The sequence below is a fragment of the Miniopterus schreibersii genome, assembly GCF_964146895.1.
Source record: "Miniopterus schreibersii genome assembly, chromosome: 11".
Taxonomy (NCBI): Eukaryota; Metazoa; Chordata; class Mammalia; order Chiroptera; family Miniopteridae; genus Miniopterus; species Miniopterus schreibersii.
The window spans coordinates 67,507,837-67,534,809 of NC_138111.1; the positions used below are offsets into that span (position 1 = coordinate 67,507,837).

At 50.6% G+C, this 26,973-nt stretch overlaps 1 protein-coding gene across 1 annotated transcript in view; it reads right to left on the bottom strand.

The window, feature by feature from the left end:
- Positions 1–26,973, bottom strand: part of PHF2 (PHD finger protein 2) — an 85,233-nt gene that overhangs the window by 27,115 nt on the left and 31,145 nt on the right. The window contains exons 2-4 of the mRNA XM_081152381.1: positions 13,639–13,724; positions 8,276–8,390; positions 1,623–1,783 (exon numbers count right to left, since the gene is read on the bottom strand). Of these exons, the coding sequence (XP_081008507.1) occupies positions 1,623–1,783; positions 8,276–8,390; positions 13,639–13,724 (362 nt within the window). The remainder of the gene's footprint in view (positions 1–1,622; positions 1,784–8,275; positions 8,391–13,638; positions 13,725–26,973) is intronic.

Here is a 26,973-nt window from a genome sequence, read left to right on the forward strand (position 1 = left end):
AACATACCAGGGGATGGGGAAGGGAGGGACTGTTCCAAAAGAAAAGAGACTTGAAGGGATATAAAAACCCAGTGCAGTGTGTGGTCTTGTCTAGGTTCTCATTCAAACAGCCAAACGTAAAAGGGTGTTTCTGAGGCAACTGGGGAGAATTTCTGTGGGCCTTAAGATGATATGAAGGAATTATCATTTGTGTTATAGAGTGCAAGAATAGAATTGTGATTACATTTTTTAAAAATATGGTCTGTTAGAACTGTGTACTGGAGCTGTCATGAGTGACATGATGGATGTACCAGAGTTTTGCTTTAAAATACTCGGGGAAGGGGGAAGTGGAAGAGACAAAAAAACAGCCAAAAGCTGGTGGTGTTTGTGGTCAGTACTGGGCAAGTGGGGGCTCACTGTTGACTCCTCTTGTTTTGTGTGTGTGAAAAGTTTTATAATAAAACAAGAGGGGAAAGAAAGGCATTTACAATAAAAGTCTCTAAGACTGCCTTCCCTTGTGGCATAGTGGTGGTGCAGGGGGCAGGGCCTAGGCAGACCCAAGCCTGGGGCCTGGAAGACAGAGCCATGGGCAGGATGACACTAGCTCATATGTAGGGAGAGTCTAGAAAAAAATGTGGCTCTTGGGAGGAATCCACTAGATGTTGGCTATTCTTCTGGGTGCTCTTATAGTCCCGGACAGTCATTACCAGACTGGAAAGTGATTCCCTCTCCCTCCCTGCCACAAGTCGGCCAGTCCCTGGGGACCCAGCTCCAGAGAGGAGTGTGGTTTCTGGTTCTCGTACAGATGATTTCATTTAGGTCCCGTGCCCACCACCACTGCAGGCTTTGCAGATGTAGAGGGTCAAGCTTCAGGCAATGGAACAACTCCTCTGTAGTCCCAGCATGTGGCCAGCACTGGCCTGTGCATTTGCCATTTCAGGGAATCTTTGCTTTTCCCCTCACTGGCCACTTAGGCATCCCCATGAACATACCAAGCCCTGGCAACCATGCGAGTCTCAAACCCAGGACAGTGTGGCCGCCAACCCTGCTAGGGTCAATGCCAGGTGTGTGTGCCTCTCCATGCCAGCTGCCTCATGGATGACGCCTCAGCACACATGGGCACTTCCCTCCACACAGAAGTGTCCTGTCTGAGGGTGTCTACAGTGCTGGGAACTGCCAGGGGACACAAGACGGAGCTGCTGAAAGCATCAGCTAGGACCCAGGGGAGCCCAGGAGAGAGGTGGCCCTGGGTCATGGGCAGGTTCATCCTGGGGCAAATGAGCTGGGTCAGCCCCCAGGAGAAGCTGAGGGGGACAAAACGCAAGCCCAGGGGAAGGGCCCTGACCTGGCAGAGCCCTCCTAACATGACTGTCACTAGAGCCCAACAGTAATGGAATTGGCAGCCAGCAAAATCAAGGGGTCTCCAAGACAGACCCCACTTTGTAGCTGGAGTAACTGAGAGGGGGAGAAGCCAGGGTCACATGCCAGTTAGGTGGATGTGTGGTCTAATACCAAGAGTGCCCAGAACAGAGAACAGAGACCCTGAGTCACACTCAACTCACATGGCACAGGGAAACAACCAGGGCTCCAGACCAGCAGGCCCAGATGCCCACAGCCATATGAATGGGGTGGAGGGCACTTACCCACGTAGTTCTCAACATCGCTGACATAGAAGGTGGGGGCTGGGACCGCCAGGCCCAGCCCATCTTTCTTGGGGACAAGAATGGGCTCCGTGAAGCCATGCTCCTCCATGTAGCCCAGTGTGAGCTGGCTGCCTGGCACACGGGCCACTATGTCTTCCGCACTGTGGGGAAATGCAGGTCAGAAGTCACATCAGCACAGGTCCCAGCCTCTATGCACCATGACAGGCCTGGAGAGGGCCTCAGGGCTTGAGACATGGAGCCCGAGCTCCTGCCACCCATCTCCCAAGGCTCCAAGTGGAGAACTCCCCACAGCCCCATGCCCCGGAGTCACAGGGCAGCCACGGCAGAGTCCTATGCACTCCTCACATATGGAAACCTCAAGGACCAGGAGGCCTGGCTAGGGGTGAGGTGAGTGGTGAGTGGGGGATGGGGATACAACCATCCCTCCTACCAAGGCTGAGATCCTCACCCACCTCCCTTGTTCTCCTAGCCCCACCCTAAGCCCCTTAATGGGTGAGTAGACCTTGCACAGGATGGGTTTGGAGTCAGGATACAGCAGATGGAGACAAAGCCCTTCTCAATGATAAATTGACACACAGATTTCACACGTTCCCTATCAAAATACCAGCTGACATCTTTGCAGAAACTGACAAGCTGAACTTAGAATGCTGAATGAAAATGCAAGGTACCCAGATGACCAAAATAGTCTTAAAAATGAACAACAAAACTGCAAGACACTTCTTAATTTCAAAATTCACTACAAAGCTACAGTAATCAAGACTGTGTGGTATGGGCATACGAAGAGTCCAGAAATAAACCTAAATATATATGGTCAACTGCTTTTCATTAAGAGTGCCAAGACAATTCAATGGAGAAAGAACAGTCATTTCAGTAAATGATGCATGGGAGAAATGGATATCTACATTCAAAAGAATGAAATATACAAAAATTAACTCAAAATGACCTAAATATAAAAGCTAAAACTATAAAACTTTTAGAAGAAAATATAGGCATAAATCTTCATGACCTTGAATTTAGCACTGGTTTCTTAGATTAGACACCAAAAGCACAAACAAAAGAAAAAACAGATACATTATACTTTATCAAAATTATAAATTTTTGTGGTTCAAATGAGCACTATCAATAAAGTGGAAAGACAATCCACAGGATGAAAGAAAGTATTTGATAAGCGATGAGTATCCAGAATATGTAAAGGACTCTTACAACTCAGCAATAAAAGGACAATCCAATTAATGGGAAGGGGTTAAAATAACAGGGAACCAGACTTCTGGTTTCAAATCTCACATGTAAAGACCTTGGAAGTTGTCACTCCTATCCTCACAACAAGAAAAAAAGTTGAAGACTTAGATTCATCAGGTAATTGGGATTACAGGGAAAAGAGCCACCCCAAAATCTGGAGAGACAGGCATATACAGAAAATCACAGCCAAGACAACCTTACCTGAAGTAGAAGCTGCTGGAGGTAGTAACTGGTAGAAAAAAATACTTAAATGGTAATTTTTGACAAAGTAGGGAACTTGAGTGTGGACTAGCTTAACAGTTAAAAACTTGTGGGGGCCCAGTCTCAAAGGAGACCCATACTTTCATGGATTTTACCTTCAAGAACTCTACCAGGTTCTCATAATAAAGATCTGCTCCTATTTCAGGCAGGGGGAGAGGAAAAGTAACTATGTTTAAATACACTCAGAGTGTTCATAACAAAGTTTACCTCCAAGAGAACTTGCTTTACCAGATCCTTATCTGACAGAGGAAGGGCAAGTAGCCAACTGTAGCCCCACAGCCTTCCTGTCTCCGGTAAGGAGAGAAAAAGAAAAGGCCAAGAAATACTTCTCAAGGTGACAGACCAGAGCCTCAAGCCCACTAAAACACTGAACTTTAATCATTAAATTATAGAACACATCCCCTCTCCCAAACCTTATCACCGTATAACAGTATAATAACAATTAAGTATAGTTGAGAGAGCTGCAAGACACTGGCTATTTAAGAAGGATTTCTTAGGGAAACCTGAAGAGAACAAAACGGGGAGAAAAACAAGGAAACTAGAAGAAAGTGATGCCTCTGGCACCCACAGCTACAGCAAACACTAACAGCCCAGCTCCTAGTCAGGCCAACGTAAAACCTCACACTAAATGCCTAATTACCTCAATTCCTATTACCTAGCTTTCAACTAACTATTACAGGGCATGGTAAATGCAAGAAAACCCATAGTCTGAAGAGACAAATCAAGAATCAGAACAAGACTCAGGTAAAGCACAGAATTTGGAATTATCAAATAGGAAATTTAAAATAATTATTAATATGTTAAGCACACTAACAGAAAATGTGGACAACATGCAAGAACAGATGGGTAATGTAAACAGAGAGATGGAAACTCTAAGAATCAAAAGGAAATGCTAGAAGTAAAAAAAAAAAAAAACTAACAGAAATGAAAGAAGCATTCATCAGTAGACTGGACACAGCTGAGGAAAAAATCAGTAAGCTTGAAGTACGCCAACAAAAACTTCTCAACCTGAAAGGCAAAGAGATAAAAGAATAAAAAGGGGGGATACAGTATATCCAAGACATGTTGAATAATTACAAATAGAGTAATGTATGCACATGGGCATACCAGAAGGGAAAGGGAGGGAGGGAGGGAGGGACGGAGGGACGGAGGGGGGGAGGGAGGGAGGGAGGGAGGGAGGGGGGAAGGAAGGGAGGGAGGGAGGGAGGGAGGGAGGGAGGGAGGGAGGGAGGGAGGGGGGGAAGGGAGGGAAGGAGGGAGGGAGGGAGGGAGGGGGGGAAGGGAGGGAAGTAGGGAGGGAGGGAGGGAGGGGGGAAGGGAGGGAGGGAGGGAGGGGGGGAAGGGAGGGAGGGAGGGAGGGAGGGAGGGGGGAGGGGGGGAAGGGAGGGAGGGAGGGAGGGAGGGGGGAGGGGGGGAAGGGAGGGAGGGAGGGAGGGAGGGAGGGGAGGGAGGGAGGGAGGGAGGGAAGGGAGGGAGGGAGGGAGGGGGGGAAGGGAGGGAGGGAGGGAGGGAGGAAGGGAGGGAGGGAGGGAGGGAGGGAGAGGGGAATGTTTGAAGTAATAATAATGGCTGAAAATTTTCCAAAATTAATGATAGACATGTAAGCACAGGTCCAGAAAGCTCAGGCAGCACCACCAAGCAACATAAACACCAAAAAAACAAAATATCTTAAAAAAATAAAACTTCACTTACGCATGTTATATTCAAACTGCAGAAAATAAAAGAAAAAGACACTATCTTGAAGGAAGCCAGATGAGAGAGATCAACTCCTGGCACGACAGATGAAGAGCTCTACTGACCTGCACCCCAGTGAAATGGGTGAAAATTATTTTAAAAGCTATTCAAGCCTCTGGAATTGGTCCTAAGAGCAAACAGCAAAAGAAGAAACATCTATGCAAGAAAAAATCTATGAAAGCTTGGTAAAAGAATGGTAAGATTATGTGATATCTGGCCCAAAAACACGCCTTCCCTACACTTTTCCAGCTCAGTGAGGAGCAGGCTCCACTCCAGAGGCTGCAGCCAAGGACAGAGGAATGCTGAATGAAAACGTCCCTCAAGGTCCCAGGTGGAGGGCTTTCTTCCTGGAGGAGCAGGATGTCAATCTTTCTTATCCTCCCCCGTCTGTCTATTGCTGAGGCTAAGTCCTGAGCAAGGGCTGCTAAAAGGTAGGGGCTCCCTTCTTCCACCTAGCCCACACTCATGGAACTGAGGCTCTGCCCTGAGTGTGGCACCCTGAGAAAACTGGGGCTCTGATCACCCTTGCCTGGCCACTTCTCAGCATTCTGCTGGAGGTCCTGGCCAAAGCAAATAGGCAAGAAAAATAATAAAAGTAACCAAGATTGGAAAAGGAAGAAGTAAAACTATTCAAAGATGATTATGATCTTGTGTATAAAAAAACACAAGGAATCCACTAAAATAATTAGAATAAACTAGTTCATCAAGATTGCAGGATATAAGCTCCATATATAAACATCAACTGTATTTCAGTACAGTAGCAATGAACAATCTGAAAATAAAATTAAGAAAAAACATTTACAAGAGTATTAAAAAGAATAAATTACTTAGGAATAAATTTAACAAAGGAAGTGGAAAATTATACTCTGAAAACTATAAAACATTATTGAAAGAAGTTTAAAAGATCTCAATAAATGGAAACATATCTCATATTCACGGGGTCAGAGACCTAACATTGTTAAGACGGCAATACTGTGAATCTACTTATCTATGGATTCAACACAATCCATACCGGAGTCTCAGGTGACCTCTTTGTAGAAACTGACAAACTGATCCTAAATTTCATGTGGCATTGCAAGAGACCCAAAATGACCAAAACAATCTTGAAAAAACCAAAACAGAATTAGAGGACTCACACTTCTCAGTTTCAAAACTTACTGCAGAGCTACAGAGCTACATCAATCAAGGCAGTGGAAGACTGGACTAAGGATAAACAGATCAGTGGGACAGAATGACGTGTCCATAAATGAGTGCACAGATCTACGGCTGAGAGTTTTTCAACAAAGGTGCCAAGGCCATTTAATAGTGAAAGAATTGTTCTTTTCAACAAATGGTGCAGGGACAAAACAGACAGCTGCAAGCAAACGAGAAAAACGAAGTTAGATCCTCACCTCACACTATGTGCAAAAATTAACTAAAAATCAAAGGCCAAACTGTAAGACCTAAAGCTATAAAACTCTTAATAGAAAACATGGGGATAAATCCTCATGATCTTGGATTTGGCAAAGGATTTTTAGATATAACAATAAAAGCATAAACAACAACAAAAAAAGATAGATAAAATAGACTTCATCAAAATTACAAAAAGTTTGTGTCTCAAACGACACCAACAAGAAAAATGAAGTCAACCCACAAAATGGGATAAAGTATTCAGAAATCATATGTCTGATAAGGGACTTGTATATAAAGCATATAAAAACTCCTAGAACTCAACAACAAAAAGACAAAAATAATTTAAATGGGCAAAGGATCTGAATTGACATTTCTCCAAAGAAGATATACAAATAACCAAAAAAGCAAATGAAAAGATGCTCAATATCACCAGCGATTAGGGAAACACAAATCAAAACCACAGTGAGAGAACACTTCACACCTGCAAGGGTGATTAGACTAAAAAAGTCAGATATCAAGTGCTGGTGAGGCCCTGGCTGGTGTGGCTCAGCTGGCTGGAGCGGCGTCCTGTACACCTGGAGGCGGGGAACTCAATTCCCAGGCAGGGCACATGCTCAGGTGTGGGTTCGGTCCCCCGTGGTCGGGGCTCATAAGGGAGGCAACCGATTGATGTTTCTCTCCCATGGATGTTTATTTCTCTCTCTCTCTCCCCATTCCTCTCCTTTCCTCCCTCTCTCAAATCAATAAAAAAACACGCCCTCAGGTGAGGATTAAAGAACATTTCCTAGAAAGTGCTGCTGAGGACATGGCAAAACTGGAGCCTCCATATGCTGCCGGTAGGAATGAGAAGTGGTGCAACATTTTGGAAAACAGCCTGCAAGTTCCTCAAATAATTAAATAGTTACTCCTAGAATATGAAAATATATGTCCACACAAAAACTTGTACAAGAATGGTTATAACAGAATTATTCACAGTACCTCCAAATCAGAAATAACCCAAATGTCTGTCAACTGATTAACAAATAAACACAATGTGGTAAGCCCACACACTGGAATATTATTCTGCCATGAAAAAGGAATGAAGTGCTAGTGCATGCTATGACATGGGTGAACCCTGAGGACATTATGCTGAGTGAAAGAAGCCAGACACGACGGCCACATATGTATGACTCCATTTAGAAGAAATGTTCACTGCAGGCAAACCCAGAGGCAGGATGCAGATTAGTGGTTGCTTAGGTCTGGGGACAGGGGGAGCAGGGATGGGAGTGATAAAGTTACAGGTTTCTTCTGGATGATAAAATGTCTAAAATTGATTAACGGTGGTGCACGTATCTGTGAATATACCAAAGACAACTGAACTGTACCCTTTAAATGGCTGATTTGTATGGTATATGAATTTTATCTCAATAAAGATAGAAAAACAGAAAAGAAAAGAAAATGAGCCAGAGGGGGAAAACTGCCTTGTCTATAGAGAACCAAGGATAAGAGTTACACGGGATTCTCATTAGAAACCACACATGAAAAAGAGACTGGGGTGACAGAAAGTGGAATTGTCTGATGACAGCACCATCGCTGAGCATGGAGGGCTGAGAAGTGGCTCAGAGCAGGTCCCATGTCACCATGCCCTTTTCTTACCAGAAGCCGTTCGCACAGCCCTAATCCTGCCCTCTGCCCTCAGGCAGGACAAGGGTGTGGGCAATAGGGAGGGTTAGAACACTAGGGACACCAGGGATACCCATTGACCCTGACCTGGGGGCCAGGACGCACGTCTGGAGAATGGTCTTAGGCTGGACGCTGGCCCCACTCCTCTCCCTTAAGAAGGCCCCATGGGAAGGATACAGCCGGTGGGGACGTGGGTCTCTTGCCTCCCACACCCAGAGGTTCTGAGAAAAGGGGGGTCAACCCCCTGCCAGGGACTGGAGTTTCAGGGAACTATGCTCTGAGTCCCTTTGGGGGTGCACATTGGGCCTAGAAGTGAGCGAGCGGCAGGGGGACATGCTGCCCACCTGGGGAAGGTCCGACTCCGCAACTCCTTGATGAAGAGCTGGCTGCCGTTCTGCACAGGTTTCACATCGGGCGTCTGTCCTGGGCCATGTTTGTGCCAGGTCCGCTTCTTCTTCACTGCAGGGGACACGGGCTGGGTCAGCACCCACGCAGGCCCCCTCCTTGCATTCCCCTCCCCATGCCTCCAGACACCAGCCAGGAAGGTGGCCAAGGAGTCAAGAATGCAGCCAGACTCAACTGTCCTCAGGCAAAGTCCTCGGGGTCCCTGGGCCCGGCGCACCCAGCCTTCCACACCCACCATTACCCGGTGCCGTCACATGATCAGGAGCCCTCACCATCCTCGGCCTCTGGTTAGACCCCCAATCCCACGCCCATCTCATACCTCCCAACTCTGTGGCTCAGTCAATGGCACCAGAAGCTGGGGTCTCCCAGGACCCCTCCCTACTCAGCACCCAGTCTGCTAAGAACTCCTTAGAGGAATCTCCTGAGGTCCCACCAAGGTCAGCCTTCAGGACACCTCCCCACGAACTTGTCTTCAAATAGCACAGACCCTGTCACCATGCTGCTGAGACCATCCTGTCTCAGCAGCCCACAGCTCACATACAGAAACAAGTTGACCACCTCTGCCCTACCCAGTCCTGGGCTGTACCCACCTCATACCCTTCTGCATAGCCACCCTGTCCACGGCACCCTGCCCACCCTCTCAGGCAGCCCTGTCCTCAGGCATGCTCCCAGGGCATTGGTACACACACTTTGGACTTTTTACATGTGAACATGTGCATACATACCCGCTGGACTGTGACACAATTGCACACATACATGTGCACTCACACACACATATATGCACATACATGCACACACACCCTACTGGACTGTGAGCCCCCAGGGAGGGAAGCGATTGCCCTGGTTCAGGGCAGCCACAGGTAACTCGGTGAGCGAGGAGGACCTGCTCCTTAGAACTGCTGAGGGGGTCTGAAGGAGGTTGCCCTCTGCAGAAATGAGACCGGATATGAGGGACTGATGGCAGGGCCTTCAGGGTGGCTGTCCTTCCCAGATGAGGGTGGGGAGGGAGCTGCAGGGGTGAGCCCTGGGACTCCTGCGCTTCTGAGGTTGTGGGCACGAAGGCAGCTGATGACAGCCCAGTGACGGTGCCTGCCCGAGGACTTCCCTAAAGCAGAAAGGGAACAGCGCGGGTGGCTGGTGGCTGAGCTGGCCTCCATTCCAAATCACCAACCCTTCCCTATCTCCATCAGTCAAGCTGGAGTGATACTATGTCATGCCTGTCTCCATGGCCAAGGTGCGAGTGGATGGTATGGAAACCTGGCAGGATGCAGGCTATGACTTCCAGAGGCAGCACCAGGCCCAGGCATAGATGGGAGATCCAAAGGCTCAGAGTCACCTGCCCAAATCTTTCTTGCCCTACCATGTTGGTGCTGTGTGACCTTGGGCAAGTTAGTGGGCATATCTGTGTCTTATCTTTAATAGAGAGACACTAATCCTAGCCTCCTGGGCTCCTTCTGAGATGTAATAAGGGAATGGTACTTGGCACCATGCGTGCTCTGGGAAGCTCTGCAGGGCACAAGCTTAGGCCCCTTTCTCACAGCTGCTTGGTCCACAGGCAAACTCAGCACCTATTCTAGACCCACAGGCTCTTCCCCATGTGCCCCATTGTGCCCCTCTGTCCAGAGCCTCTGGGATGGGGGATGAACCTCAGAAAAGAAGGGCTCAGTCCATACCCCTGCCCATTGATGCCCACCAGAACTAGGCAGTGTCAGGGTCAGGGATAAATCCCCACCGCCCTTTAGTTACCCCATCTCAGTCTTTTCTCCCCAGAAGTTTGTAAGCACACACCAAGCAGCTCAGCTCTGCACAGGGGTCACCAAAATGACCCAGGACGATGGCCTTGGGTCATCTCAGCTTCCTAAAGAGCCCAGGGAGCTGGGATAGGGTGCCCATGGCAATGGCAAAGGCAAAGCCCTGGGGTGGGGACACCACCCCAATCACAACCTGGGTCACTCTGATTCTGAAAATAGCCTAAACATCATTGTCTTTTCAGCTGGGCCTGTAGTTGCATCAGGAAGTGACCCAGGGACATCCAGTGTGTACAAGGCTTTAGAGTTGACAAGGCACTCTCCCCTCAAAGGGCCTGAGGGAAGGCAGGAGGAGCGGAGTGGAACTTGGCGCACCTGGCCTCCTGAACCCAGGCTGTCCACACAAATGGGGGGGCACTGCCTGCCCCAAGTAGAAGGTGAGCCTGGCTCTAAGGGGGCTCCCACCTATGAGAGGTCCAGTGCATTCAGGGATCTGCGGTGGGATGAGAAGGGAAGCCCAGGGCACACACTGGCACCCACGACACTGCAGAGAACAGAGGCTGACTGATGAGACAGGTAATCCTAGTGCTGCATGGGTCAGGTGGGGGGGGGGGCGGGTGCAGGCAGGAGAAAGAAGGTGCTGAGGAGGGGACTCCATGTGAATCCCTTTAGGCTGGCAGGGTGGGGGTGTTCCCATGCTCCCTAGCCACTGTCTTCCCAGCAGGGCCTGAGGGTGCCTGAGCTGTCGCCTGCATCTGTCCCTCCCTCCACAGGCAGCGTGGTCCCAGGGAAGCCTCATTTCTAAGGAAGAGATTGAGGCTTGAGCCATGCCAGGGTCTTCCCTAGGAGGGTATGCAGAGGCACAAGGATGCACACTACCGGGCACTGAGTGCCCCGCCCCGAGAGGCCACATGAGAAAACTGAGTCTTGGAAGGGGCATGGGGCCAAGTCACAGGGTACAGTGGACAGAGGAGAAATAAGCAGCACCTCCACGTGCCCCCAGGAGCTGGGCCTGAGAAGCAGGTGCTGACCGGTAGCTGGGGCAGTCCTGGACCATCTGGCATTCTAGGTCCTCTCTCACGACTGAGCAGCTCCACCACCTCATGGAGAGACTGCCCTGCCTGATGCTATGGCTGGAGCAGGGGGGCTGGGACAACAGCCACAGACAGAGCTGCGAGGCCCGATCTGATCTCTGCAGGGCTCCCCCTGCAGCCCTGGCCAGAGGGCTCCTTCCCTCCCCAGGGCCCGTGACATCCTGAGCCCAGAGGCTGAGAGTACTCCTGCCTATGGCACCCCAAGATCTCTGACAATGCACACCCTAAAGAGAGTTGCCCAGTGGGACACCTGGAGTGTGGGGGCAACACCTCCATCGCCGGGTGTGACACCGAGGCCAGCTCAGGGAGGGTCAAAGTGAGAAGTTAGTGAGTAAAGTAACCTCATCAGCAGTCACAGAGCTAAAGAGAGACAACACTGGGATCAGAGCCACTTTGAGGGTATGCCACCTGCTTTCCATGAGCCTTCATGTCAACTGTCAATGGGGATTCCTTGCTGAGTTCCCACTGGGACCACTAGGCCCTGCACCAAATCTATGTGAACAGGGAAAACCTGTGGGCTTCCCCTCCTCACCTTGCCATGCCCGCTACAAAGCCCACTTAGGGAAGGGAAAGAGGCACAGCCCACGGGTTTGGGGGCTTCCCTGGAAACACAGTGACATAAAGGGGCCTCCTGTCCCCAAGGGGCCTTGCTGTAAAAGGTGTGACTGAGTTGATTTGGCAAAAACCCAACTGGTGTGTCACAGACAGGCTCCAGACAGAGCACAGACTCAGTTCAAATAAAAAGTGATAGCCAATCTGGAATGCACACTGGTGGAAAGTACTAGAACCTGTGCCTTTGTTCTTGATGCCAAATGGCCAACAATAACATCAGACAGGGAAAGCACATATTCATGCACATACATATACACGTGCACTTATGCACATGTGTGCAAATACTCACGCACACACATGCTCTCACACATGCACACAGAGAGAACATGCACACACATATATACATAACCTCCACACACACACACACACACACATACATATGCACAACCAGGGAAGGGCTGCTGGGTCCCACTGGGCTGCTGTCCCACAGGCCCTGGGAAGCTGTCTGTAAGTACCAGGAAAAGGTGCCTGCATTTGACTTTAAGTGGCCATAACAGGCAGCTGGGGACCACCCAGCCTCTGCCCAAACCCAGGAGCACAGGAACAGGGGCTGGGTGAGGCAGGCACACATACCTCAAAGGTAGGCAAGCTGTCATCATCAAGGAAGGGAGCTTCTGGGGACACTCAGGGACACTGGAGAAACTGCACTGTGTGTGCACACCAATGCCCACCTCGCACCCTGCTGTAGCCCAATCCCAGCCTCAATTCATGCAATAGCACCCCCCAGAACCACACAGAAGTGTGGCCCCACTCTCCCTGAGCCCCCTAAGACTGTGCCTCCCCAGGACACTGGTGTGTGTGTGGGGGGGGTGGAGGAGTCAAGAGGGGTCTCTGATCCAGCCCTGCTTTGTCCCTGGCCATGCCCCAGGGTCACATGGTATACCTCCCCACCCCCGCAACAAGTCCCCACCCTGTTCATCTTTCCCAGGCCCTGAGCCTTCCCAGTGGCTCAAGAGGTGCCAGAAATGCCACCAGTTAACCCATGGGGAGGTAGTCACCTCCTGTATCTGCTGAAAAGCAGTGACGAGACAGTCAATGTGGTAATTAGAGCAACACCAGTGCTGCCAAGTCCCCAGGGTACAAGTGTAGGTTAGAAACTGCAAACTTGCTGCCACCAGCCAAGGCCAGTGTCCAGCCTCCACCTTCTTTGAGCAGCCCTGACCCAGGCTGGAAAGCAGAAGCCACATTAACACCCTCATGCCATCTGCCTTGTTCCCAGGCTGGCCCCTTCTGTGGTCTCTGCAGACCATAGCACCTCATCCCCTTTGAGTTCAGCCTTGCAATTTGTCTTTCAGCCATGACATGGGCACCCCTGGAGCCACCTTGGATGAGCCTGAACCTTTGGGGAGCCCCCAGAGTAACTGCCACACCCCCAAGAAACCAGAGGAAGGTGGGGATAAAACCCTTGGGATTGGCAATCAGCAGGCAGTTTGGGAAAGGAAATCGACTGATTCCCTGAGGGGTGGAGAAGGGAGAAAGAGCAGATCTCCATGATGCAAATTTCAAGACCCCAGCAAGGCAGAAGTCAGCTGGGCAGGGGTGGGCTGAGCAACCCCTTGGATAGCCCTGCATCACATCCCTGTCTCAGGTCAGCTTGGCCCCTGCAGGTGCTGGAGTTTGCAGCCCCTGCTAAGGCCTTTGAGAGCCAAAAGAGTCTCTGCACAGTGGCTATGAGTGCGGGAGCCGATCAGGAGGGGCTGCAATGGGCCTGGCAAGGCCATAGGGGTGGTAAAGGAGGCCAGAGATGGTCCCCAAGCACGAGGGTGTGACCACCCAGAGAGTTTTACCCCAGCAACCCAGGTCAGGAGTCCATCAGAGCCAAGGTGCAGCGCGTGGTGCTGTACTTACGAGTGGACTTCCCGTGGGTTTTCTCGCAGTTGGGGCAGTGGTATATGTCGATGTCTGGGGCCTCCTCCTCTTCTACTCCAACACAGCTGAAACGCAGGGAAAAGGTATCACTGGCGGTCAACAATTCCACGACCACTTCCTGCAAAGATTCCCGCAGCTCTTGCTCACCGCTTGGGAGGGTCCGGGCAGTGTGCACGCAGATGGGCAGAGTGTGTGTGGGGACACTGGCCCACGGGGACAAGTCAGGCAACGAGGAGGAGGAAAGGAGGGGTAAGGAAGGCCTTGCCAATGCATGACCAGGAGAGGAGACAGAGCAGGTGGTCCAGCAGGCCTGCCTCCATGAAAGCTGTCACTGCCCTGTCACCACGGAGCTCAGGGAGGCTAAGGGGGTCACTTCACTAGGGGCAGCTCGGAGCCATGGTCAGGGTCCCTTTGGACCCCAAAAGGGACTGCATAAATCTCCCCGGGAGCAGCAGCATGGTGCTGAGACAACTAGATATCAAAAGAATAAAGCTGAACTCCTATCTTATACCATATACAAAAATTAATTGAAAACAGGTTAACAACCTGTATATAAGAGCTAAAACTGTAACACTCTTAGAAGAAAAGAGAGATAAATCTCCACAGCCTTGGATTTGGTCATGGATTTCTAGATACACCAAAAGCTCAAGCAACAACAGAAAAATAAATTAGATGTCATTAAAAACTTTTGTGGCCTGGCCAGAAGTGGCTCAGCGGTTGAGCTGCAGCCTATGATCCAGGAGCTTGAGGTTCGATTCCTGGTCAGGGCACATGCCCAGGTTGCAGGCTCGATCCCCAGCAGGGGGCGTGCAGGAGGCAGCCGATCAATGACTCTCTCATCATTGATGTTTCTCTCTCTCTCTCTCTCTCCCCCTCTCCCTTCCTCTCTCTGAAACCAAAGATATATTTTTAAAAAACAAAACAAAAAACTTTTGTGCATTTAAGTACACTATCAAGAAAGTGAAAAGACAACCTACAAAACAGAAGAAAATATTTTTAGGTCATACACCTTGATAAGGGCCTAGCATTCAGAACAGGATGGTTAAAATTTTTAAAAGAAGGAAAAAACCCAGAAACTAACAAGCACTGGCAAGGATATAGAGAAGTTATAACCCTCTTACCTGGCTGGTACAAATGTAAAATGGTGTGGTTTCTATGGAAACAGTATGGCGATTCTTCAAAAAGTTAAAGATAGGATTACCCTATGACCTAGCAATTCCACTTCTATCTATACACCCAAAAGAACTGAGACAGGCATCAAATCCTTTTATACAAACGTCACAGCAGCATTAGTCACCGTAGCCAAAAGATGGAAGCACCCCAAATGTCCATCAGCTGACAAATGGGTAAAGAAATTGTGGTGTATCTATACAACGGAGTAGTATTCAGCCATAAAAAGGAATGAAGGGCTGACACATGCTACAACATGGATGAACCTCAAAAAAGTTATGCTGAGTGAAAGAAGCCAGACATAAAAGGCCACATATTATATGATCCCAATTATATAAAATGCCCATATTAGACAGAGGATGGCTGGTGGTACTGGAGTAGGGGGTAGAGGGGAAAGGGAAGTGACTGTTTAGTGGGCATGGGGTCTCCTTTAAGATGAAATGTTTTAGAACTAGATGGAGGAGATGGTTGCACAACACTCTGAAATGTTCAGAAATATTCACTAAATGGTTGATTTTATGCTATTTCTTTTTTATTTCAGTAAAAGGACCACTCGCTCTGTGGCTGGCAGCAGCAAGAGCCCTGCAATAACGGGGATGATTGTTACTAGCCCTACTGTGCAATGAGGAAACTGAGGCAATAGAGGTGGATGTCTCCTCACTGTCCAATGGGACAGTCCTCCCTCACCACAGGCAGCTGCCCAGCACTCAACAGACAAGGCGCACTGCAGGCCACCAAGGCCACAATCCTGCGGTTCTGGGAAGAGACCTGCAGCCCAGAAGGTCCTTGACACCTGTTTTTGAAAACATTAAGTCCACTTTTCATCTCAGAACATAAACTGAAATAAAGTGTAAGGAGTATGAAGAATCGACTGAGAAGCAGGACGTAAGGAGAGGTTTGCTCTCACCATGCAGGTAACTTTCTAAACAAACGTATGAGAAATGGGAAAGGAAATCATCAGTGTTCGCTGATGGACTGAAAGTGCTCCAAATCATGAAAACAAACTTTCAAGGGAAAAGTATAAAAAACACTGACAGCAAATACAGCCAAGTATTGGAAGGGCCTCTCCCCACAGGAGACCAGGGCAAGGCCAGAATAGAACAGGCACCCTGCTGCTGTGGGAAACAGATACCCTCGCCATCCCATGAGAGGCACACTAAAATCACAACACCTTATGGCTTTCACCTGACAAACTGATCACAACCAAACACATCACACTGGTGACACCATGTTGGTGAAGGCACAGTGAGGATGGCAACCACAGCCAGAACACTGCTGGTCTGTCTCCACAGCACCGCCCTGGGCCGGCCAGCCTCTGTTTGCTCATCCATCAAGTGGCCTCATGATATGAGTGATCACACTGGGATGGAGATGCTTCACATGCAGTGAGCTCCCATAGCCCACACCCACCAGGAGCCATGGGCCAGAGCAAGAGGCAGAGCAGAGCCCTGTGCACCTAGTTAGGATGGGCTGGGTCCAGAAACTGGACAGAGAATTCCACACCCCTGTACACACCCCAGGTCCACACTCTATGTCCATACCTTGAATTTACATCCCACATCCACACCCTGTGTCCACATCCTGAGTCCACATTTTAGGTCTCCACCCTGAGTCCACACCCCACCTTCACATCCCAGGTCCACAACCCAGGCCACACCCTAAGTCCACACCCTCCATCCACATCTGAAGTCCACATCCCACGTCCACAGCCCAGGTCCATAACCCATGTCCACACCCCACGTCCACACCCCACCTCCATAGCCCATGGTCACAACCCACCTCTACATCCCAGATCCACACCCCAAGTCTACACGCTGCATCCACACCCTAGGTCCACATATCAAGTTCACACGCGGCAGTAGCTCCAGGCTGTCTCCTCACTGGCAGTTCCTAGAGCAGACAGACACTCAGGATAGCCCACCTCCCTGATGAGTCTCCATCCCTGCAGGGGCCATACATACCCATGGTTATCATGTAGCATTTTATGCCCAAGCCACAAAAGGCCTGGGGACCTACAAGGAGGGTCTACCACCAGGCCTCTATGTGCCACCCCAACCCAAAGGCCACATGGAGGTTGAGTTCCAGGTCAATCAAAAGGAAGGATATCAACATCCCTTAAAATACAACCCCCCAGTGGGCGATCCTCAGCCCTTGTTACCAGGACAGGATCCCCAAGCACTGCTGCTGGTCCCACATGTCCCTGAAGCCCTATTGTACTCTGGTAGGTGGAGGGGACCATCACACATGACAGGTGGGAAGCTGAGGTCCAGGGGTCATGACTGTGTGCATGCCAACACCCCACCCCCTGGGGCTCCTTCTTCACCCACCATCCACTGAGGGTACAAGTCTCACCTGGGTGGAATGGTAGCCCAGGATTGAAAGGAAAATTAAGAGGCAGGGATGGTAGGTCTTCTGTTCTGCCCCAAACACCTTGGAGCTACCCCTCACCTGAAAGAGACACCCAGGGTCTGAGCCATAGGCAGGGGCCAAGGCTGCAGCCAGGGCTGCCCACCAGGGGGATAACGACAGACAGGCCGACCCCCGCCTCTAATGGGGATACAGCAACACCCCCAGGGCTGGCCTCTCAGCCCCAGCTGCCTGTGCCTGCACCCTGACAAGGGTCACCTGGTGTGCTAACGCCCTGGAACTAGCTCACTGGCTATACTGTGTGCAGAGGGGACAGCCCTAGCTCCTGCCCAGGGCACTTTGAGGGTCCAGGGACCCCACTGTTCAGTGTGAGCTCCTGTGCAGTGAGGGCTGGACCTTGTTGTGGTCAGCTCCATTCTCGCTGGGCAGGCATTCACTGAAACTGCTCATTTATGTTATTATCCCAAAGTGAAGCCCTTCTGAGCTGCCCTTAAGAAACTATTTAGAAAATTATCCCAAAACACGAGAGGAGAACAACAGTGACCCAAAGTCAGAAGCATTTCCCTGCACTGAGCCAGGAGCACACACTGCCGTTGTGGAGACTGTCCTCGGGCCCCCGCCCTCGGTGCGTGTGACCAAGGCTGTCCACATGCACTAAATACAGCAGCCAAGTGCTGAAAGAGCATCAGTTTGAAGAAAATGTCAAGCCTGCACATGCCCATGGGCAGATGTCCACACTACGCCCCCTGCAGGAACCCTGGCGAGGGCCACCTGCGCCCAAGTGGCTGGATCTCATTGATGTGGAGGTCTCCTCCCGGATGGAAGGCCTGCTCGAACCCGTGTCTGCAGCAAGTGGCCGAGGCCTTGCCTGCCCCGAGGTGTGCCCCAGGGACTGTGTGGACAAAAGTTTGGTGAGGTCCTGGATGTTCAGAGGAGGAGGATGGTCCTCACAGCACCGGGCCCCAGACTCAGGACTCGGGAAGGAAGGTGCGCACCACCTCCCGGGAAGCAGGCATTAGGGCCCGCCCCACGCTTAGGCCCAAGCAGGGCTTACAAGTTACCTGCTGAAGGTCCAGGTACATGGGGAGGATGAGGGGCGCCAGCTGGATAAGCCAGGCCCTGCTACACCTGTGTCCCTGAGATCTCCACCTCCGTACAAGGCTGTCCAGAGCCAAGACGGGCCACACAGGGATGCAGCCCAGGTGCTTGCGAGAGGCCGAGGGCTAGGAGCCAGGTGGGCACAACTGTGGGGACAGGGAGGCCAGGAAGAGGGTGAGAAAGAGGGCACCGAGCCGGGCAGTTAGCTCAGGGCAGAGTGGAGAAGCCAAGGAGCTGGGAGGGGTGTTTCAGGGCCACAGAGGGGATGGGAGAGGACAAAAGCCCCCCAGGTATCAGTTTGAAACAGAACAGCTACCACTTCAATGGCTCTGACACCTCAGCAGAGACACAGCCAGATACCTGCAGTGGCCTCATGGGCTGCAGGCCTCCCGGGAGTACAGGAGCTTCAGGAGCCAAATCCAGGCCATCTAGCCTCAGCGTCCCTGGTGGAAAGGCCATGGCCACTCTGGGTGGTGGGCAGCAGATGAGGCCACAGGTCACGGGGGCCACCTAAGACATCTCCTTGGGTCTTTGCTGACCCTGTACTCCCTTTCCACTGCCGAGAACCCAGGTCGCCAGCACCCAGGGCCCTAGGGGACAGACTGAAATGAACAAGTGATATTCCCGTCAACATGCGAACCTCCCAAGGGCCTGGCGATGGTGCTGCCTGTGTGATAATCACGGGAAAGGCTGGGATGGGACCAAGGATGGAGCCAGGCCTCATGCAGTGAAGGAGAAGTGAGGACCACCAGCTGGCCCAAAGACACGTGTGGGGAGCGGTACACTATAACCTAAGTAGGGGGGAGACACTCAAGTGCACCTTGGGCCCAGGGGACGAGGCCCCACACACCACGGAGAGTGGGACATGAGACAATGGCTGGGACCCACAGCTCTGTGTGGGTGGCCACGAAGTGGGGAAGCAATCGAGAACATTAAAGCATCCTGTCACCATGTACGCACCATAGGACACACAATGCACAGTGCTCTGTGTGGCCTGGATTCTGCTAAACTAATTGCAAAATAAGAAGAATAAAGCAGATTTCACATACTGACCTGGAAAGAAATTCCCAGTATATTGTGAGGTGAAAAGCCCAGGCTATAGGAGAATGTGTACAGTACAATCCCTTTAGATGGAAAACCCAAACCAGAGATGTGGTTTGTCGTGTGTGCATAAGTGTGGACCTGCATCCGCCTGTGTGCTCTTGTCAGTGAGCTCACTCAGTGGACCCTGCTGAGGGGGCCCAGTGGCGAGAACCGGGGAGGGAGGAGACTGAGTTTTTAGGGGCTCACAGCCCTGTGAGGCCTGAGATGGGTTTGATCTTAGCCACTGATGACCCTGGAACCTGGCACTGAGTCAACCTCAAATAAAGTTAAAGCTAACTTAGTGCCCAGAGCCCAGGAAATATAGAGATAACAGAAATCTCAAAAGTAGAGGTGGGATGGGGAAGGGAAATGAGCTACCAACGAAAATGGCCAAGAAAAAGAAACTGAAAGGGGCAGAACTCAAGCCGCTCACAAGGCCACAGGAGTGCAGGGGAACTGCGTGCTGAGCAGCCTGGGTCTGCCCCTCGATGAGACCCTCATGGCACCAAGGACAGAGGCAAGAGAGGAAGGCTTCTCACAGGAATCCCTGCTCTGCCCTCCTGCAGGGAGCTGTGAAGGGATTTTAGGACAGAAGCTCCTCCAGGGCACAGGCTCCCAGGGTCTGGCCTGGTCACCCTACACCACACTGTTTAGCGTTTGCAAATCAAGGGTAAAATTATGTCCTGATTCCACAATTAGATTATACAACGTGTTTTTTCCTAATGTTGTTGTCAAGGGTGTTTATTTGATGTAACCTAAAACTTCTATAACCCTGTTCTGACACATTTTTTAATTAAAGGAGGAGCCTCAACAAAAGGAAGTGGCCCCTTCCAATCCCAGAGTAGACAGGCAGAGCCTCCCTTCACGTGGCTGGCCCTGCAGCACTGGGGGGAGGCACCCAGGAGATCAGTGGTGGCACAGCTGATCTGTCAGTAATGGCCATGATACGGATGGGCTGCACAGACCGGGGGCTCATCCTGCTCTTGGAGGGACTAAAGTGGGAAGGAGTCTCCCGGAATATAGTCATGTGGGCCAAGAGCTTTAGAAAGGTTTTTATCCTACAGGTCAGTAATTCTACAAACCTATTCTAAGGCAAAAAGTAGAAATGCACACAAGGTTCGTGTGCAAGGTGGATCATCCTAAGATTTCTTAAAATAGCAAAAATTAGGAGAAGCAAACACCTCCAGCCAGGAGGTCAGGTCTCCAGGGCATGCTGCGCTCACATGGTGGATTGACTATTATGCAGCCATTAAATATCAGGTTGCACACATTTTTGAATTTAGACATTTAAGATCTATAGACACTAAAACTATAGCCCTGGCATAGAGCAACACCCAGAAGGGCTCTGTGCTGGTGCTAGACGATGACATGCTCATTTTCTCTTTATACTTTTCTGTATTTTGCTAAGTCACCAAATAGGCAGTGTATTCCCTTTGAAATAGGAAGCTTCAGTTTGAAGGCTGGAAAGGTCCCCGAGTGCCCCTTCCCAGTTCACTTCCTTCTTTTGTCTTTCCTGGGTGCTGGCACTCTATGAAGAAGCCTTCTGAGCTGGACCTCTGATGCAGCCAGGCCCTCAGAGGACAAGTCACAAAAAATGGGCAGAAAACGGAAAAGAGGAAACATCCAGGAGAGCCTGGCCGACCTGGGGGCATATGTGCAAGGGGTGATGGGGTACCTGCCACAGCCCTGGGACAGCAGGTGACACTGTCCAAAGAGGAGGGGGCTTACTCCCTCCTGGAGGGTGGCCAGCCTGGGGAATCAGTGCAGCAGGGTCACATAGACCATCTGGCTTCCACCTGTCCCTCATGGAGGCCCAGCTACAGAATGATGACAGGGCTTTGGGGGCCCAGATGAGGTCCATCTGCTGAGTTCAAGATGCAGACTCATGGGAAAAAACAGTGTGATTATTGTCAGAGGTCACTAGGCTTTGGGGTAACTATTAAACAACCATAGATAACCAAGACTATGGGGAGGAACTAGATGCTTAGAAGAGATGAACACAGGCTCTGAAATGCAAAGGACAATTGTCCTCCCAGCCCTTGCCGGTGAGACAGGTAAGCTCAAGATGGGTTGTATGTACAATACCCAGCACCATATCTGGCACACAGCAGGGGCCTTTGAAGAAAGTTTACTGCTCGTCACATCCATCACCATCACATCATCATCATCATCATCACCACCACCATCAACTTCACAGCATCACCACCACCACCACCACCACCACCATCACCACCACCACCATCACCATGACCACCACCATCACCACCACCACCACCATCACCACCACCATCACCATCACTGTCATTAATACCCATCACCAGTTCACTTCCTTCTTCTATCTTTCATCAGCACCATCCTCCTCATCATCATCATCACCATCATTACGATCACATTATCAGCACCATCACCATCACCATCACCATCATCCCATTACCATCATATCATCACCACCACCATCACATCATCACAATCACTATCAATCCCATCATCATCATCATCATCATCATCATCTTTTGTCTGCTGGGCTGATGGACCACGACAGATGCTATCATTCCTGGCAGCTAGTGGCTGAGAAAGAACAAAACTCCAGATGGAATCACAGAACCTGCATGAGAAGAATATCAAATCCATTCACACCACTCCTCTAGGCCTCTGAGGTGAGTGGGCCCCTGCTGAGGCCCTTCCATCTCCAAAGAGATGATGGAGGGGCTGGCAGCCTCTGATCAGCTGAGCCCTGCCCCACCTCACCCAAAGTTTTTCCTCCCTGGCCGGGACACTGTTTTTGTGCTTCTCTACACTTCTCTTCAGCAAGATGGAGCATCCAGGAGAAACGAAAGCCATAGGGGGACAGAAGCCAGGGTGGGGGTGGGGGATGGAAGCCACAGGTAGGCTGGCTGGAGGGGAGCCTGCACCATCCTCCAAGTCATCCCTGGGAATGCCGCTCATGAGAATATGGAGAAAGCCCAGTCCTAGGGTGAGGATAGCAGGGCCCAGAAAGCCTATGTTTCTTTAACGTCTCAGTTTACCACAATTCACAAGAGAAACACATGCATCCACACCTACAATAGAAGCACAGGTTCCTGGAAGTACCCTTGTGGGGCACGTGGAGTTTGCTCCTCTCTCCTAGTTCAATAGTTTGAACAAGGCAGGTCATGACTCTATAAACTGATGTTGCTCACTCTAGTGGAAGGAGGTAGAGGTAAAGGTCCCTGACATCCATGTGCCTCTCCTGCCGGCTGCCCTGAGGCAGGTGACTCTCATCTCTAGTCCCGGTCCTTCATCTGGAAAGGGTCACCAAAAGTGGTGTGAGGGACAATGTATGGATTAACTGGACAAGAGAGAGGCAGGGCAGGGGGAGCCAGCATAGGTCCGAGGGAAGGGTCCTAAGTCCTGAGTCAGGCGCAGTGCAGCCCTGAGATGTCTACAAGTGGTTGTCTCTAGGGCACAGACAGAACCCAAGCCCTTCCCTCGCACAGATGAGGGACTCAGGCAGAGGCAGGCAGGTGACAGTTCTCTGTCTGCTCAATGTCACTGTCACCTGAAAGGGCTCTCCCCACCCAATTCCTATTTTAAAAATTTTAAATTTAAGAAATGTTGACGGATTAGTACAATGGACACCTGTGTTTGTTTCTCTCATTCTCCAATGGTTGGCGATTTGCCTCATTTGCTTTATATCGCTGACCCCCTAATTCATCAGCTTGAAGTCTCCCCAAAACAGCGCCATGTGCACCATAACCACAGCACCAGAGTTATCCTAATGTAGGTGTCTACACATTCACATTTCCCCAGTTGTCCCACCAGCATTCTCTGCAGCTGTCATGAACCCAGTATCCTGTGGGGTACCACAGCCAGGTCTCTGGGATTCTTAAAGGGGACGGGCTTTTTGTCTTTGGCAGTGTTGCCTTTTGAGGTGTCCTGGTCAGTGGTCCCTAGAGAGACACATTCTGGACTGTCCAGCATTCCTGCACAACCTCACTAGAGCTGTGTTTCCAGTGTGGGTACCCCGTGAGTGGTGCTGGTGTGGATCACAGACACAGGTCAGCCTGTTCCTCCCAGGCACAAAGACTGGAGTCTCTTGGCCAAGGCAAGTCCCCTGTTAGCTGATGAAGAAGGGACTCTGTGAGGGGTCACTCTGCTTCCCTACAACTTTTGACCTATGGCCTCAACATCAAGAGATGATTCAGCAGGAATCTGTTATTGCCCTGGGAGGTTTCCATTTAGCAATATGTCCTGGCAACTAGACTGTCTTGGCAATAGGTGCAGGCTGGAGCACAGAGCTGCTGGGAAGGTTGTGAGTCAGGCCCATTTCTAAACACAGCCAGGACCAGGAGCTGCTGCTGCAGGGTCTGTTTTAGGCTGTGCCCCGTCAACCCTCGACATCTGGGGCTAAAACTTCCTTTTTAGGGGGACACAGAACCCCTTCCAGAAAAGCGGCAATACGTGGAGCCCAAGACTCACTTCTCGTTAGCATCCTCAGTCCTTGGCCACAATCGGTGCCGAGGTGCCAGCTTTGCTTCGTTATCTAGGAATTCACTACTCAGCTACAATTCTGAATTATTATTTGCTACAGGAAAACCCAAGCATGACTAGTAGAAACCACAGACTAAGCCAAGCCCCCCATCCATGGGGCGCAAGTCAGTTATCTTTGGAGCCCGTTACTCAGTTCTAAGGGAACTGTTCTTCCTGCGTGGTCTCCAAAGTCCTGGAGGTTCTAAAGCTCTGTGATGGAGAAACCTAAGGGCGCCGCCCCGTCCCAGAGGAATCATGGAAGTCTTTGATTTCCCACTGGCACACTCAGTCTGGTGGAGAATGCAATAGAGCTGACACCCCACCTGTGAGCAAACAAGAGCAGGACGGACCAGCCTGGCCGGTGTGGCTCAGTGGTTGAGCATTGACCAAGAGGTTGAGCATGCACCAAGAGGTCGCAGGTTCGATTACCAGCCAAGGCACATGCCCAGGTTGAGGGCTCAGTTCTCAGCAAGGGGCATGCAGGAGGCAGCTGCTTAATGTTGATGTTTCTCTCTCATCGATGTTTCTATCTCTCTCTCTTCCTCTCCCTTCCTCTCTCTCTCAAATCAATTTTTAAAAATGTATTTAAAAAAAAGGAACAGGAGGGACCAGAGTGGAGATAGCACACCAGGGGGCCCAAGTTGCTCACGCGGACGTAGCTGAAACAATGCATTCCTAAGGGCTGCCTTCTTAAAATCTTACTCCTAGAGCATTTAAAAGTACAAAACCCATCTGCAGGTTAGTTAAGTGTTCGTTGGAGAGAAGTAAGAAGGTGCACAGTCTCGTGGCTCTAATTAACCAAGGCCACATCATGGTTGGCTGTGGACCCTGAGGAGACCTCGCTTTTCCTTCCTGCACTCCACGGAGACACAGCCCAGGGGGACAACACCCCGTGGCCCTGCCAAGGCGCTCTGTTGCCAGCCTCACAGACGCAATAATCCCAACAATGAACAGCGGCACCAGAAGTAAAAAATACCAAGTGCCCAAATCAATGACTGCTTTCCGTGGAGTCTTATATGCCTCTGGGAGACCCTGTCTGACTGTGAAAGGCACAGTAAACAGCAGGGAGACTCTTTCACAGGAGAAAACATAATGAAACTGCCTGACCACGATTTAAATCGTGACTTTAAGTAAACAGCTTACAGTAAAGGACATAAATGGTTTTTCAACATATGGAAAGCGGTGCAACACCATTTGTAAGATGCTCACCTATCGGCTGGCACAGAACGAGGAGGCTGGAGAGCATGTGGTGTGCTGACACTGCACACACACGCACTCCCATGTGCCCTGGCCTGTGGCCCTCTCCCCAGAATGCAAGGGAAACTGGCACAGGTGTGCACAGGACACTTGCTGAAGCAGCAACCGGGGTCCATCCACGGGAGACCTGGGCAAACGCATGGAATGCATTTGCAACAAGTACAAACCCCACACCTGCTGCTCTGGAACAATCTCCAGGATGTACTGTTTAGCAAAGAGCATGCGTTGCAGAAGTGCACACTCATTTTTGTTGGGCACTGAAGGAAATGCATACACATTCTCCTCTGTGATCAGAATGTTCTGGAAACACTCAGAAACCAGACCCCAGTAGCCACCTCTGGAGAAGCCTGGTCGTCAGAGTGGAGGGAACAGGCTTGTCACTGAAGACAAATTTTTTTGACTGTTGAATTTTTTTCCTGTATGTACATATTGCTATCTACATTCAAAAATTTTAAAGAACAATTAAAGGACAATTTTAATCCTAATAAACTGATTTGATTCAAAGCAGAGCTATTTGCATTTTTAAAAGTATACACAAATAGAGTTTTAAGACAATACTCTTCTGATTCTCAAAAATAAATCTGTATAGCATGCAAATCAAAATCAAGCATTTATGGTAAGAGCTCAGAACTTTCTGAGAGTGCCTGAAGTAGGCAGAATTTAAGGGTCTTGCAGCATCAGAAATGAAAGGACTCTCAGCAAAACTCCATCCTGTCCAGCACTGTCGTTTGTGAGATAAGAATACTAAGGCCAAGTGTGGACAGGAAGGCCTGCCCATCATACTTTCATTCCTTCAGTAAGTCATGCTTCGTGCTGCTCTGGGACAGCGGGACGCGAGAGGCCCGATGCGTAGAGAGGGCTTTCCCCGGTGCCACTCTAAGGAAATGTGGAAATGGAAACAGTAGAAGCCCCAGTGGTCACAGGTCTCCACACAGCTGGGCCCTCAAAGACCCACCATGTTTCCACACTCAGAGACCTGGGGGTCATCTAGAACAAGCCACCAAGTGGGCCTGCGTGTGCAGTGCCTGGCCCACAGGGAGGGAGTGGGCAGGTGTGAGGGGTCAGAGGTGCAGCCCTGCTCAGCTTAGTGAGAATGGGAAATAGGAGATGGCTGCTGAGGACTGCACAGGCCATGGGGGTGCATTGTGGATGTGCACTGAGCACTGTCAGGTCTCATTTTTCAAAAAAACCCTGAAATGCACATCTTTAGGTGAAATCTCCTGATTTTAATATATTGCAGCTAATGGAACTATTTTTTGAAAACCCTGTATGGATCAACGTCATAGGCTCAGCAGATGGCTGTGGTCTGGTGTGCCCAGCCAGTGGGCAGTTTGCAACCTCAGCCCCTCCCCACAGTCAGCATGTCCCCTCTTGCTCTGGGAAGCGGAATCCACCCAAGGCCCTCCTCCACAGCCCAGCATCAGGGTGGTGAGAGATCCCACCACCAGCCTCTGGGTCCCCCGGTGTTCCCTCTGTGCCCAGGCCTCAGTGGCGCTGTCTAGGGCAGCAGCCCATCCACCCCTGTCAACACAGGGTCTGCACACACCCTGACTGAGAGGCAGTCCTGCAGCTCAGGGACCACACCTTTGCTAAGAGACTCCAGGACTGGGGCCGCTCTGAGTTATCCACTGCAGGCCCAATAGCACACTGGCATGCAGTCACAGGACACTGAGGTGCCAGGCTCCCTTGGACAGTATCAGAATGACCAGGAAGGAGAAGGCCAGCCTGGGCACTGCCCTCTGGACCTCCCTCAGCCTCCTTGTCCATAAACTACAGCAAGAAAACCTGCCCTGTAGCCTCCCTGGGCCAGGGAAGACTAAAAAACTCACA